At 51.0% G+C, this 14486-nt stretch overlaps 5 protein-coding genes across 5 annotated transcripts; 3 read left to right on the top strand and 2 right to left on the bottom strand.

The window, feature by feature from the left end:
• Window positions 1-219: 219 nt before the first annotated feature.
• On the bottom strand, window positions 220-2526 carry LCP9604111_847 (bifunctional molybdopterin adenylyltransferase MobB/molybdopterin molybdotransferase MoeA family protein; the record flags this gene model as incomplete). Its single annotated transcript, XM_039072194.1, has 4 exons — window positions 220-2003; window positions 2078-2115; window positions 2172-2212; window positions 2266-2526. 4 exons carry the CDS (start codon window positions 2524-2526, stop codon window positions 220-222), a joined length of 2124 nt encoding a protein of 707 aa, XP_038933395.1.
• Window positions 2527-3238: 712 nt separating this feature from the next.
• On the bottom strand, window positions 3239-4094 carry LCP9604111_849 (H(+)-transporting V0 sector ATPase subunit c''; the record flags this gene model as incomplete). Its single annotated transcript, XM_039072206.1, has 5 exons — window positions 3239-3347; window positions 3416-3724; window positions 3784-3875; window positions 3943-3977; window positions 4037-4094. The coding sequence occupies 5 exons, from the start codon at window positions 4092-4094 to the stop codon at window positions 3239-3241; spliced, it is 603 nt and encodes a 200-aa protein (XP_038933397.1).
• Window positions 4095-4453: 359 nt separating this feature from the next.
• Window positions 4454-5389, top strand: LCP9604111_850 (Rab family GTPase YPT6; the record flags this gene model as incomplete). The annotated part of the gene is made up of 5 exons (XM_039072217.1): window positions 4454-4506; window positions 4572-4597; window positions 4683-4771; window positions 4867-5269; window positions 5331-5389. The coding sequence occupies 5 exons, from the start codon at window positions 4454-4456 to the stop codon at window positions 5387-5389; spliced, it is 630 nt and encodes a 209-aa protein (XP_038933398.1).
• Window positions 5390-6687: 1298 nt separating this feature from the next.
• LCP9604111_851 (inositol phosphorylceramide synthase regulatory subunit KEI1) lies at window positions 6688-7783 on the top strand (the record flags this gene model as incomplete). Its single annotated transcript, XM_039072228.1, has 2 exons — window positions 6688-6729; window positions 6791-7783. 2 exons carry the CDS (start codon window positions 6688-6690, stop codon window positions 7781-7783), a joined length of 1035 nt encoding a protein of 344 aa, XP_038933399.1.
• A 1530-nt stretch (window positions 7784-9313) lies between these two features.
• On the top strand, window positions 9314-14081 carry LCP9604111_852 (sulfite reductase (NADPH) subunit beta; the record flags this gene model as incomplete). Its single annotated transcript, XM_039072239.1, has 4 exons — window positions 9314-9344; window positions 9417-9553; window positions 9609-13994; window positions 14049-14081. 4 exons carry the CDS (start codon window positions 9314-9316, stop codon window positions 14079-14081), a joined length of 4587 nt encoding a protein of 1528 aa, XP_038933400.1.
• Window positions 14082-14486: the final 405 nt, after the last annotated feature.

The raw sequence follows: 14486 nt of genomic DNA on the forward strand, positions 1-14486 counted from the left end.
GTCGTTCCCTGTAAGCCCACAACGTACTTGTATTTTATTAAAGATTGAAACTTGGTTGTTGACGGTGTATTGTCTGATCGAAAAAAAGATCGAAAAGTTTCGAAGCAGGACAGAAAGGCAAGAAATGTGCAAAGCTTGAGGACAGACAGATAAGAAACAACACAGGCACCAGGAGATTTAAGCTCCGTCTGGGTGTAAATCATATATCGTATCAGGTCTCTAGCAAATGACCCGGGTGTCTGAGCCATGAACATTCCCCATCAACAAAGCCTCCACGATCTCACCCTTGATACCAACGCCCCGCCCAGCCCTCAACACCACCAAGGCATTCGCTTTGGCCAAACTGCCGACCTTCGAAGACCGCTGTCCGGCACCCTCCACTCCCGTGCTCGTCGCGTACAGCCGTCCATCCGAGCGCGACGCCGTAACCACAGCGCGGTGGTACTCCGTGCGCACGGGATCACGCGGGAAGTTATGCGTTAGGACGACAGCAACAAGCGGAAGACCGAGCTGCGGCGCGAGCCAAGGCTTAGAGCTGAGTGCCCCGGAGCTGTGGCCCAGGCCGGTGAGTTTATGCAGCGAAGGGAGAACAAACAGGTTGAGGGTGACAAGGGCGGAGGCTGGATTTCCGGGGAGCGAGAAGATGAGTTTTGATTGACGCTCCTGTTGAGAGGATGTGGCGTCGCCGATTGGTTTGAAGGGGACAGTTGCGAAGGTGGTTGGTTTGCCCGGTTTCATGGAAACGCGGCCGAAGTGGATGGTGCCGCCGAGAGAGCGCTCGATTGTCGGCTTGAGGAGGTCGAGCTCGCCCATTGAGACGCCGCCGGTTGTGATTATCACGTCGACGCTGGAGGAGGCTCGGCCTACGCCGCGGAGTGAGTCGCGGAGGGCATGCTCGAGCTCGCTAGCAGGTGTGTCGCGAGCGATACCGAGATCGACGGTTTCGAAGCCCCATGAGTTCAGACATGAGAGAAGAGATGGGCGGTTAGAGTCGCGGATTTGGCCGCCTGTAAGAGTCCGCGGGTCATTGTGCTCCACCAGCTCATCGCCGGTGCTCAAAACGCCTACGCGTGGTTTCCGGAAGACTTTGACAGTCTTGGTGCCGGTTGATGCCAGTAAGCCAATCTCTCCTCCCACGGGAGATACTAGATCCCCGCGAGCGACGATTTTGGAGCCTAATGCGACATCGCTGCCAGGCTCGCGCACATTCTCGCCGGGCTCGATATCCCCGGCGAGGATTTCCACTGTCGCTTCTTCCTTGCCGTCAGGTGTGCACGAGTCCAAGGTGGTATCCTCGACCATGACTACAGCATTCGCATTTGGGGGGAGAGGGGCGCCAGTTGTAATTCTAGCGATAGTCCCCGGTTGCAATGGCTCTAGATTCCCGCCGACATTGGCATGGGTAATGGATGCTACCGGGAAGATACCCTTCGTGGACAGTTCGGCGGAGCAAGAGTCTGGTGCAATGATAGCGTAGCCATCGACGATACTAGCTCTATAGGCTGGGACAGCCTCTGCGGCGTAGACGTCTTCGGCGATCACCGAGCCAATCAAGGATGTGGTCACTGGGACCTCAACGACTTCTGGCTCAGGAGTGTGTTCATTGATCCGCCGAAGCGCTTCGTCTACAGACAGCATAGGGTAGGGTGAGGATCGATAACGCCGGTTAGGGCCTGCACTAGGGTCGTTGGACTGCAGTCTCTCCGACGGCGACGTATGTGCCTTTGGGGCCTTATGCCCATGTCCATGGTCAGAACCATGGTGGTGGTGATGATGATGCTGATGTTGTTGTTGATGATCACTAACGCCGGCCTCTGATTCCAGTTTCTTCACACCTCCAGCATGGAGGTTCCGTGAATTAGCCCCAGCAGACTGGAGACAGGCATGTGGAAGAAGCTTAACAACAGCATCGAGGTTCTCCATGGCTCCTTTGGGTGAACCGGGTAAGGTAATAATCAAAGTCTTATTGCGGACACCAGCAACTGGTCTGGCCATCATAGCAACTATGCGGAGGATTAGCTGAAATAAATATAGTCAAGGAGAAGCGCAATGGCAGCGCCCCTGATGTCATGCTCACATGGAGTTACTTTCAAGGAGGCAGCAATCATGCCGTGTCTGAAGTCTTGGTTAGTTTACTAGCGTCAATGCGCTGGCCAGGGTATCTAACTCACACTAGTCCCGGCGCATGGCGTTGGATTAGAGGAGAGACGGCCTAGTGATGTCATGAGCATAAGAAAGGCAAGGGTCAGAATCAGAATCACACACTTCGGGGGTGTTGTCCTTGATGGCAAATCCTGTTCCTCCGCTAAGGAGGATGAGGTTGTACCAATTAGGGCTATCGGCCCATTCGTATATCGATTGCTGGATCTGGGACACGTCGTCCGGGACGATCCTGAATGCGGGGGGTTCCCACTTCCCCTCTGCGGCCAAGATAGGCCTAAGTGCATCGACGACCTTGTCAGAAGCGGGGTCTTTCGAAGCAGTGTCGGAGACAATCAGGATTGCGGCTTTAAGTTTGTTCTCCATGATATGCGTTGTGCATAAGTCTGGGGAAGTGGATGTTTGGCGGGGGAAGTTCTGTTAAATCGGGGAAAACATCGGACTCCAAAGCCCGACGTAAGTTAATGTGGTTGATTTATAGTGCAATTAGTGAAATTGATGCCACTGCTGCTTTTCGTACACGCCAGAGGTTAGTCTCTTCCAAGGTTGTTCGTGTTAGATACGAATTATCCCGAGGTCCTTGAAATCCGGTTTGAGTGTACGGAGTAACCCCAATCAATTCAACCTGATTCAACCCAATTAGATCCAGTTAGATTGGACACTATAGAAAGATATAAATACAGAGTTGCCTTTTAATAAATTTTGAACAACAGGTCGACATGCTTCCTTCAGTAAGATTCAAAAGCGAGGCTAAATATGTCTAGGGATAAGTGATTTTATCTGATATCCATTTCTACAGGTATTTGTTCATATCCCTAGTGTAACAAGCTAGAACTAGCTCACGCATCCTCAAATCTGATACATGATCTCCGGATCATTGATGCAATTCAGCAAAACCAAAATGGCTCTACGTGGTCGACCCCAGACGCCCCAATGCGGTGTATATCAAAACATGAACATAAACTATGAAAACGAGAAAAAAGAGGCGAAGCGGATCGCCTGGGGCATATGCTTCGATTCCCGATATTTGTTTGCCGCCAAAATTGGAAGCTCTTCTCTCTCCAAGGAAGGCTCAATCTCAGGCCGCCTCCAATATCACTGCCTTTTGGGCCACGAGAAGGCCAACAATCAAACCGAAAAGTCCCAGGACTGAGCTGAAAATCTCGATGACGAGAATCTTGACGAATCTAGAAAAAAGAACAATGTAAGTGACGGCCCTAAATATCATATCAACAACACCACGAGGGTCACTTACAGGCTGGGGTCGGCGGCATCGGCCAGGGCAGCACCACTTCCATTGATACCAACGGAGATACCGCAAATAAGATTGCAGACGCCAACTGTGATTCCTCCCCAGAAGACCGCATATCCAGTGTAGTAGTTGCTAGAGGTGTGGATTCCACCTTCGGCTACCGGGCTGAGCTTTGAGGAAAAAACAATGGCCATGATGACACCGTAGATAGCGACGACTTCACAGAAAATGATGGAGATCAAGTTCTTGGTGCGAATACGGGGTGCTCGGACACCACCACCAACAATCGATGAGCCGGTAAGGAAGATACCCCTAAGAAAATATGCGGTCAATATCGGGATAGTTGAGCATGCCAACGGGGAGCAGCTTACCATGCTGCGCCGACAACCGAGAAGCCGATACAAGAAGCAATTCCGATATTTGCCCAAGCATAAGGAGAAACTTCCTCAAGGAAACGGCCGACCTAATACGCGTCAGGTTATTAAACTTTCGAAAAAAAATGGGTGATTTTTGAGCGTGAGGTTCCGTACATTGAATGCTTCTCCGTCTCCGTGGAAGAGCATATCTAGAATTCAGACCATTTCATTAGCTGCCAGATCGCACTTCAGATCCATTGAAACGTACACAATCCCACCACGATAAGAGCGGTGGTGGAGACACCGGCCGGATAGAGGTAAGCCATGGCGACCTCTATAAGCCTGATGACGAATGAATTAAAAGGTCAGGATGATCGCAGACGTAGAGAACGCAGCCGATAAGGTAGCTGAAGCTCTGGGATGGAAGCGGGTGATGGGGGACTCGGTGGCCGGAGCGGATTAACTGCTCCGTTCAGGCGGTGACTTCGCGTTGCGCTTCCCCGGACGTGTTAGAACACCTGTTTCCCCCTGCTTTTACTGTTCTTCCAAGGGAAGACGCCTGTCTTAACCTTCTATATTCTCATAAGGCTTGTTTTTGTGTCTTTGACCCAGTCACAAGTCCCTGACCTCATTCCGCGCCACTTTACTACCCCTGAATTTCAGTCGCATCAATCACTCCGTGATAATGGCGTCTACCTCCGGGGTTGGGTCGTATTCGAACCCCTTGAAGAAGTTTAAGTAAGAACTGGGACGGCATTGCAACGGTGTGGCATTATAATTGCATTGCTAACGGAGATATCTAGGCTGGTATTCCTAGGCGAACAGAGTGGTAAGGATCTCATCACTTTATACTTCTACTACATGCGCTCTAGTCATTGGGAGGGGCTGACACAAGATATCTAACGCTATTGCAGTCGGCAAAACATCATTGATCACTCGTTTCATGTACGACTCGTTCGACAACACATACCAAGCAACTATTGGCATTGACTTCTTGTCCAAGGTACGCCACATTATACCCCGCACAAGGATTATAATTCAGGCATTCCTCCGAGATACTATCTATTCGCAAAAATCAGGGCTAACCATCGTATTCAGACTATGTACCTTGAAGATCGGACTGTCCGTCTTCAGCTTTGGGATACCGCCGGCCAGGAGCGATTCCGCTCCCTGATTCCTTCCTACATCCGAGACTCGAGCGTTGCCGTAGTGGTCTACGATATTTCGAATGCCAAATCGTTCCAAAACACGCGAAAATGGATTGATGACGTGCGCGGGGAGCGTGGAAACGATGTGATTATTGTGCTCGTGGGCAACAAGACCGATTTGAACGATAAGCGGGAGGTCACCACCGCACAGGGCGAGGAAGAGGCAAAGAAGAACGGATTGATGTTTATCGAGACCAGCGCAAAGGTCGGGCATAATGTGAAGCAGCTTTTCCGGAGAATCGCCCAGGCTCTTCCTGGAATGGAAGGCGAGGCCAAACAAGGCGAAAGCACAAGTACGTTCATTCTCGTGTTTTATCTACCGACTTCTCATACTGACCATGATCCCTCTTCCAGTGATTGACGTCAATATCAATCCCAAGGAGACGACCAGCAACGACGGCTGTGCCTGTTAAGATTCCCCCGCATCCATTCTCCCGTCCTTAAGTGCCCTACCTCGATGAACATCGAGGCTGTCCATGATATCCTACAATTTTCGAATATGTACATGTTTCTTCTTTCTTTGCTTCCTCCTCCTGTCAATAGCGCGTGTCTAGATCTCTCAGTGCCGAATGCGGTTGTGTCCAGTTTGTTTTCTGATCTCGTGGGAGGAGACAAGGTGTTTTGATTTCCGTTTAACCAGCATCATACGTTTTTTTTTGGCAGTTGAAGTTTCTTCGCTTGACTTCCTTTTCGGGGTCTTTTGATTATCGCTCTGGTAGCATGGGCTAACATGTCTGATATGTTTGATATGCTTTAATTGATGAAGCTGTATAATATGGCATTTCCCTTCTGGGTAACGCACCGCATAGCCGGCGCCAATGAAACATGAACTCCACACTATTATATATATCCAATTTGTCCACGGAATTTTTATTCAACCGATGACGCTAAGAGGCAAGTCTTGACTAGTTATCAAAGACAAACCCTTTAACATCTGTCTCACGCTCCAAATTCCACATTCTCTTGATTAAGGAGTCGACCTTGGTCGTATCTGTGATCCCGCCATATTTAGCAAGCGCGTGGGTTTTTACCTAGAAATGTCATGTCAGAATATGATTATATATATCTTCCCCTTACCCAAGAGTGAGCTATTTCCTGAGGTATATAAACAAACAAGCCGATTTAAAAGTACACAACGAAAAGGCGGTATATTGTGTAACGAATTATATAGTCAGACTATAGCATCTCAGTAGGAAGTCAATCCATATTTGTATAAACAGTTCAAATCGCAGGAGGACTATAACCGACTAATCAACTACCTGATTAGGAACATGTATGCCTTGGTAGTAAGGCAGAAACCGTGGGTTCAGGCATCAATATTTCATAATGCATAAATGCATAAAATGATGAGTAAAGTAAGGGGGCAAGCCACCTATGCATGGAAATGTAGTCTTCACTACCTCCAAGGCCACATAGACGTCTATCAAGTAGACCAAATGGATAAATCCAAGATGACCGAATGGTACAAGCCAAGAATGAGTTCATTAAATCACCGCACGGTGAAAATGTAACGCATCCGAGCAGAAATCGGGCAATTGATCTGCGGGCGGATCGCCCGGGAAATGGCGCCCCTGGGCCATCTGCGTTGCCATACACCCAGCCTTTTTTCCTCTTCCCTTGCTTTGCCCGTATATATACTCAACCACATTTCCATCGCTATTTCCATCTCGATAACGCACATTCTTGGCCAGAGGCCCTAACACACACACTCATGGGGTTCGCTTCCCGTTTTCTCCGCATTCCGCGGCCAGAGGTGAGTTGAGATCGAATCTTATCATTGCCCCCCGGAGCTAACTTATTTCGTCATCTCAAAGTCCTTTTTCTATCTGATGAGCTTAGAGACTGGTGCTTCCTTGATCACACTTTCACTGCTCTTGAATAAAATCAGTGGCCTATATGGCCTGCTAGCTCTTTTGACCGGCTACCACCTGTCCCCCGTACAACTCTCAATGTACCTTTGGTCCCTCATTGCCCTTGGACTCGCCTCACTTCTGTTCCCCCACATTCGCAAACAGTCGCCTCTGCAATGTCTCGCCCTCACCTACCTTTATGTATTCGACAGCCTAATTAACGCTGCATACACTGCCGCTTTCGGTGTGACTTGGTTCTTGGTGGTATCGCAACATTACGATAGTGGCAACGCCGCGGGTCCAGGGGGCGAGACGATCGCGGAAACCGCTGGCTTCACCAGCCCCAAGTACGATGCAGCATATGTTGAGATCCAGAACACAAAGGAAGGAAATAACTTCATCGCTCATCCCCCGCGGTCCGCCGAAGATTTCAGCAATGTCGTCCTTCAACCCGAGAGTCTCCCCAGCATCATCTTCATCTGCCTTCTGTGGGTGATTAGAGTCTACTTTGTTCTGGTCATGCTCGCTTTCGCACGCCAGGCCCTCCGTCTCTGGGTTGCGGTCCCGCGACACACCCAACTCCCGACCCACAGCCGCAACGTTTCAGTCGCCAGCGTTGCCGATATCGATCGGGAGCCTTTCTCCCCCTACAGTCCCGACGGCCAGGGCTGGGAAGGTAAGTTGGGTCGTGTAATGATCAGTATCGGCCACAGCTATTGGCTGGGTGAAGAGGAAGACGGTAACTGGCTCAGCGGCATCAACCACAAGTTCCGCAACCGTTCGGGCAATACGGAGCTGCCCGGCGCGCTAGAAAGAGAAAGAAGACGACGTTCCGGAACGGGTCCACCAACACCGTCGCCATCTATTGTTCGATCTACTGTCCTTCAACAGCCAATTGCTGAGACTACACCTGCTGGCATGAATGTGAAGATGCAAGATTGGACCGCACCCCGATAAATGATCTTTTGGCGGCTATTGAACAATATTAGTCGCAACAATGTACAGCCCTCGCTTCGACTCGGCTCCATGTCTTCAATCCCCCATCTTCCTACTGGCTGTGTGCATTAGATGCAACGAATTTGACCGTACCCAGTCAAAGGGCACAATCCATCTTGGCTCTTGTGTCTGTCCCATCATTTGATGAAGTCACTGAATCGGACAACCGGCCATTTGATTTCATTCGATACTCCACCATCATGAAGCCCGAGCCCCTTTTGCTCGATACTTACGACAAACTGCATATATGAATTTGGAACGGGTCCAGGTATATGGCGATGATCAGGCCACATGTGTCCCTGATTGATATCTGGGTCCCCCTGGGTCTGGAAGGCGTTTTCAATCTCATGATCTCAAAATGAGTCTTCCTTGGTGGCACCACTCGCGGTCATCAATCTGACATGCACGATTTTGGCGTCGGGACATGGATATGTATATTGCTTATCTAAAATGGGGGTTCTGCATATTTCCCCGCGAGGGTCTCATGTGTTATTTTGTACACAATTGCTTTTGCACACCTCACACATAATAATAATTTCTTCTGGATGACGATTCAACAGGGTGTAGTCAGTAATACTGCAATATTCGAGTCTGTACAATTCGGAAGGCTATGAATCCTTCTAATACTAAATGAGTCTTGTAGATTCAGCTTTTTTCCTGATAGACGTCTACAAGATATGTTGTAGACGCACTCGGCCGAATTATTACAATGAGGCTGATTGGCTAGAGCCATGATAATACTCGACCGAGATCGGTGCAGACATTTAACCTTCGGCATTTGACCGGTAGTCTTGTTCTAGTAGGGATTTCCTTCAGGTCTTTGGACCATCGAGCCCTAGAATAGACTGAAAGGACAGGAATATCCCCAATAAAAATGCATTTATTGGGCATAGGTAATTGCCGTGGTGCTATTGGTACGCTAAAAGCATGAAGAAAGATACTTAATCGATGCTCTGGGAGCCAATAGCCTGATAACTCGGGATTAGTGGACTTCACATCATGCCATAGGTCAAGCAGATCCCTTGAGAATCCCGGTATCTAAGTAAATTCCATGAAATGTCGATGTGGTTCTCGTAGATGCCAGGCACCGCACAAGAACCTCCGGCCAAATCCCGGCGCTGACGTGCTCGACGGCATCACGGGATCCCCCGCACTGGGCCCAAATAGGAAAGTTTGCATTTCTGCCACTGGGTGTTTGCACTGATGTCGTGATCGAAGACCAATCAGCAGATTGCTGATCTAACCCCCGACGACGGAGAAATTGAACGAGCGAGGGAAAGAAAACCACTGGCTCTTTTTTTTTTTTCCTTGTCTAGCAAGAGAATTCCAAGAGAGCTGAGAGACATAATATTTAATTGTCTCCTCTCATTTGTTACCATCCTCTTCGGTTCTGTGCTGCGAGTGGGAGATCGCTGCATACATACTGATAAGGTATATCGCGATTTTATCATCCCACTTGTGCTGTGATCTCAACAGCCAATAGTCGCAAATATGGTGTCTATCTCAAGCGCTGCTGAAGCGGGTATGTATTTTCCTATTATTTCTCATCCTTGAAAAAGGGAGGGCAATGGCTGATCCTCATGCAATTGTATAGTGGCAAGAATCGCCTACCTCACTAGCGATACCGTTCTATCCGTGCAGCCCTCATTGCAGAATGACTCATTGTTCTCCAAGGCCCTCAAGGTTCTCAAGGCTAATAAGACGACCAATCTCACGTCAAAAGTCACCGAGGTGAGTTGAAAACGTCGGGGTTGCCAGACTGGAACCCAACTAATCCTATTTCCAGGTTCAAGCTGTGCGCTATAATGAAGATCCCCTCCTGTCTGCCTTCACCCCCCTTCAGAATGGCGAGACTACCTCCGTCGTCACTAGCTCCTCGGTCCTGATTACCGCCGTCCCTCACCTTTACCGTCTCGCCAACAGCCCCGTGGTCATTCACGTTGCTCTGGAGCCCTCTCCGTTCCCCGATTACTCCGTAATCAGCTCCATCCGCCAGTCCGGTTTCACATTCCTCCACTCAGAGACCGTGCAAGAGGCTCAGGACATCGCTATTACAGCCCACGCGCTCGCCCACAAGTCTGGGAAGGGTGTTATCCACTTCTTTGACCCCTCCAACTCGGCCAAGGACCCCTCTATTCCCGAGGAGGACGTTGAGGTTGTGAAGAAGGTTCTCAGCGTTGGTGGAAACTCTGCCATCTCTGCTGGAACCCAGACTCTTTACGCCGAGTCTGGTCGTGTGGCCACTGTCACTGAAGAGACCGTAGGTACTTCACCCGCTGGTCTACCCGAACCAGCGAACTTGACCGTGCCCTCTCAACCTCAAACCCCCTTCAACGCTAGCGTTGACAACTCATCGGTTGGCTCCTCACGGAGAGACAGCAGTGCTGGCAGTGAAGCCCCGAGCTCGACCGCGACGACTGTAGACAGCGCCATCGCTCGGCCTGTTAACGCGGCCGATATCTTCGAGTGGACAGCTCAGATTTGGAACACTCTATTCGAAGAGGTGGGCCGCAGATACAATGCCATTGAGTACACCGGCGCTGCCGATGCCAAGTCTGCTATCTTCGTCTTTGGCTCCACCGGAGTCTTCGTGGATGCTCTCGCCAGTGCCGGTGCCAACCCGGAGTTGGAGAACATTGGCCTGATCACTGCCCGCCTGTACCGCCCCTGGGTTGGTGGACAGATTTCCAACTCTATCCCTAGCTCCATTGAGAAGATCGCTGTTCTCGAGCAGGTTCGCAAGACCACCCGATGGGGTCCTTCTTTCATGGATCTATTGTCCAGCCTGACACCCTCTGGCGCTCGCGCTCAGGCCCCTAAAATTGTCGGGTACCGTCTCGGGCATATTGAGCCCTCCACTGCTGTTCAGGCCCTTCGCGGTGTCTTGCAGAACCTAAACTCCGATTCTCCTATCCAGAATCTTGACATCGGAAGCTCTCAGGTTCCTGCTATTCAACCTGCTCTCGAGCAGCCTCGCATTGAGAATGCTTACTTGAAGATCTTGAGTCAGCTCTTTGGAGAGCGTCTCCACATTGCCAACCAGCTTAGATCCAACAATGCCGGTGTTTCAAGCACTATTGCCGCGAGCCCCGAGTTTGGATTTGGTTCACTGCTAGCTCGCCAGGACCGTCGCCAACGCTTCATCCGGGAGGTTGAGGAAGCCACCAAGTCCACCGCTTTTGCTACTGACGTTCCCAAGACTTGGTTGTCTCGCTGGGCTCTGAATGTGAAGGAAGCCGCCAAGGCCAACAAGCTTGCTCCTGATGTGATTAGTCGCCTCTCCAACGATGGCTCTGCGATTTCCCGCCAACTCCTCCAGTCTAAGAGTCTCTTCTACGAAGAGTCTGACTGGCTGATCGGCTCCGATGCCTGGGCTTACGATTTGGGTAACTCCGGTGTTCATCACGTTCTCGCATCTGGCGCGAACGTGAACATGCTCATCATCGACTCTCAACCCTTCTCTGAGCGCGCTGCGTCTGACGCCACTCGCCGTAAGAAGGATATTGGTCTCTATGCCATGAACAGAGGTAACGCTTACGTCGCCTCGGTCGCTGTTTACAGCTCGTACACCCAGGTTCTTCAGGCCATGTCCGAGGCCCAGCAGTTCAAGGGTCCCTCAGTTGTTGTTGCCTACCTGCCTTACAACCAGGAGAATGACTCGGCACTCACAGTGCTGCAGGAGACCAAGAAAGCCATCGATCTTGGCTACTGGCCCCTGTATCGCTGGAACCCCGACAACGAGGAGAAGGGTGAGCCAAAGTTCTCCCTTGACTCCGAGCGCATCAAGCGTGATCTTGAGCAGTTCCTCCGCCGGGACAACCAGCTTACCCAGCTCATGAACCGCCAACCTAAGTATGCTCCTGTGCTCTCTGAGTCCTATGGCACCGAGGTTCGTGCTATGCAGAAGAGAAACGCCAAGGACTCATACGAGAAGCTCTTGGATGGTCTGTTCGGTGCTCCTCTCACCATTCTCTTTGCATCTGACGGTGGCAATGCTCAGAACATTGCTAAACGTCTTGGCAACCGTGGTCGCGCTAGAGGCTTGAAGACCATGGTCTTCGCTATGGATGAGTTCCCTGTCGAGGACTTGCCTACCGAGGAGAACGTTGTTTTCATCACCAGTACTGCAGGCCAGGGTGAATTCCCTGTGAACGGTCGTAGTCTCTGGGAGCATGTTAAGAACACCGGTGATCTCGACCTGTCCACCATCAACTATTCCGTTTTCGGTCTTGGTGACACCCACTACTGGCCGCGCAAGGAGGACAAGATCTACTACAACAAGCCTGCCAAGGACCTTGATGATCGCGTCGCCTTCCTAGGTGGTCGCAAGCTCACTGACATTGGCCTCGGTGATGACCAGGACCCGGATGCCTACCAGACCGGGTACTCCGAATGGGAGCCCCGCCTGTGGAAGTCTCTGGGTGTCGATAAGGTGGAAGGTCTTCCCGAGGAGCCTGCTCCGATCACCAACGAGGATATTAAGGTCGGCTCTAACTTCCTTCGCGGCACCATCGCTGAGGCTCTTCTTGATGAGAGCACTGGCTCCATCCCCGCTAGTGACCAGCAGCTGACTAAGTTCCACGGTACATACATGCAAGATGACCGTGATCTCCGTGATGAACGCAAGGCTCAAGGTCTTGAGCCTGCGTACAGCTTCATGATTCGCTGCCGTCTCCCTGGTGGTGTTGCCACCCCCAAGCAGTGGCTTCAGATGGATGCCATCAGTAGCTCACACGGTAACGAGACCATGAAGCTCACTACCAGACAGACCTTCCAGTTCCACGGTGTGATCAAGCGCAACCTTCGTGGCGCCATGCGTGCCATCAACAACTCCATGATGGACACACTCGCTGCCTGCGGTGATGTGAACCGTAACGTTATGTGCAGTTCTCTCCCTGAGCTGTCTGACTTCCACCGCGAGACCTGGGCAATTTCTGCCAAGATCAGTCAGCACCTGCTCCCCTCAACCTCCGCCTACCACGAGATTTGGCTGAAGGATGACAATGACAAGAAGGTTCAGGTTGCTGGAGATGCGATGGTTGACCACGAACCCCTCTACGGTCCTACCTACCTTCCCCGCAAGTTCAAGATCACTATTGCCATTCCTCCTCACAACGACACTGATGTCTACGCCCACGACATTGGGTTGATTGCCATCAAGGGCGCCGATGGCCACCTCGAGGGCTTCAACCTTCTGGCTGGTGGTGGTATGGGAACCACCCACAACAACACCAAGACCTACCCCCAGACCGGTCGCATGTTCGGATACATTCCCGCCGACAAGATCCACCTTGCCTGCGAGAAGATCATGCTCGTGCAGCGTGACAACGGTGACCGCAAGAACCGCAAGCACGCCCGTATGAAGTACACCATCGACGATATGGGTGTTGACGTTTTCCGAAGCGAGGTCGAGGCGCTTCTGCCCGACGGGCTCAAGTTCGGCGAGCCCCGCCCCTTCGAGTTCAAGTCAAACGTCGATACCTTCGGCTGGATTAAGGACGATACTGGTCTCAACCATTTCACGTGTTTCATTGAGAACGGTCGTATCGAGGATACTGCTGATTTCAAGATGCGTACTGGTCTCCGTGAACTTGCTGCGATGGGCAAGGGCGAGTTCCGTCTTACCGGTAACCAGCATCTAATTATCTCTCGCATCACCGACGAAGACCTCCCCGCCGTCAAGGAGCACATGGCCAAGTACAAGCTTGACAACACTGCTTTCACTGGCTTGCGTCTGTCTTCCTCTGCTTGTGTTGCCTTCCCTACCTGCGGTCTGGCCATGGCAGAGTCTGAACGCTATCTCCCCGTTCTGATCACCAAGCTCGAGTCCACCCTGGAGGAGTGCGGTCTTGCTCGTGACAGCATCGTCATGCGTATGACTGGTTGCCCCAACGGTTGTGCTCGTCCCTGGCTCGCCGAGGTTGCCTTTGTCGGAAAGGCCTTCGGTGCATACAACATGTACCTGGGCGGTGGCTACCACGGCCAGCGCTTGAACAAGCGCTACCGCTCTTCCATCAAGGAGGATGAGATCCTTGACATTATGAAGGGCCTCCTCAAACGATACTCTCTTGAGCGCGACACCGACGGCGAGACCCCCGAGCGTTTCGGTGATTGGTGTATCCGCGCCGGTATCATCAAGGCCACCACCGACGGACAGAACTTCCACGATGGCGTAAGTGATTCCTTCTATGATATCCACCCTATTGATTCTAATAATCTCCTACAGGTTGCCGAAGATGAGGAAGAAGAAGAAGAGTAACTGCTGAACACAGCCGTTACACATCTAATCTCCGGTTTTTTATGACTCTCATGGGATCTAAAATTTGCTTTCTTCCCCTTCTAATTGGATATTTTCACGTCTGTATCTCACGTCGCAATGCATTGATGTCTTGGCGATTGTATGATTCCATGCAAAAATGTTAGATTTCGTCTTTTTTTCTCTTTTATTCCCTTTCATGTGCATTTCAATGACAGCTCAAGTCTGCCCGTACATATATACTCAAATGATATCATTTCTCTAGCACCTCTTGCTATCCCTCTAGGCCTTGAAAAGGTGGTAGAAACCCAACCGTGGAAACAGGCCAGGGGGCGTTGGTAACCACGGGAAGCTGATGCACAGCTGACATCACCTGGGCACCCCAGTGCGTCTTTGACTTCAAAAGTT

Source organism: Penicillium roqueforti (assembly GCF_015533775.1).
Source record: "Penicillium roqueforti strain LCP96 04111 chromosome Unknown scaffold_01, whole genome shotgun sequence".
In the NCBI taxonomy this organism is placed as follows: Eukaryota; Fungi; Ascomycota; class Eurotiomycetes; order Eurotiales; family Aspergillaceae; genus Penicillium; species Penicillium roqueforti.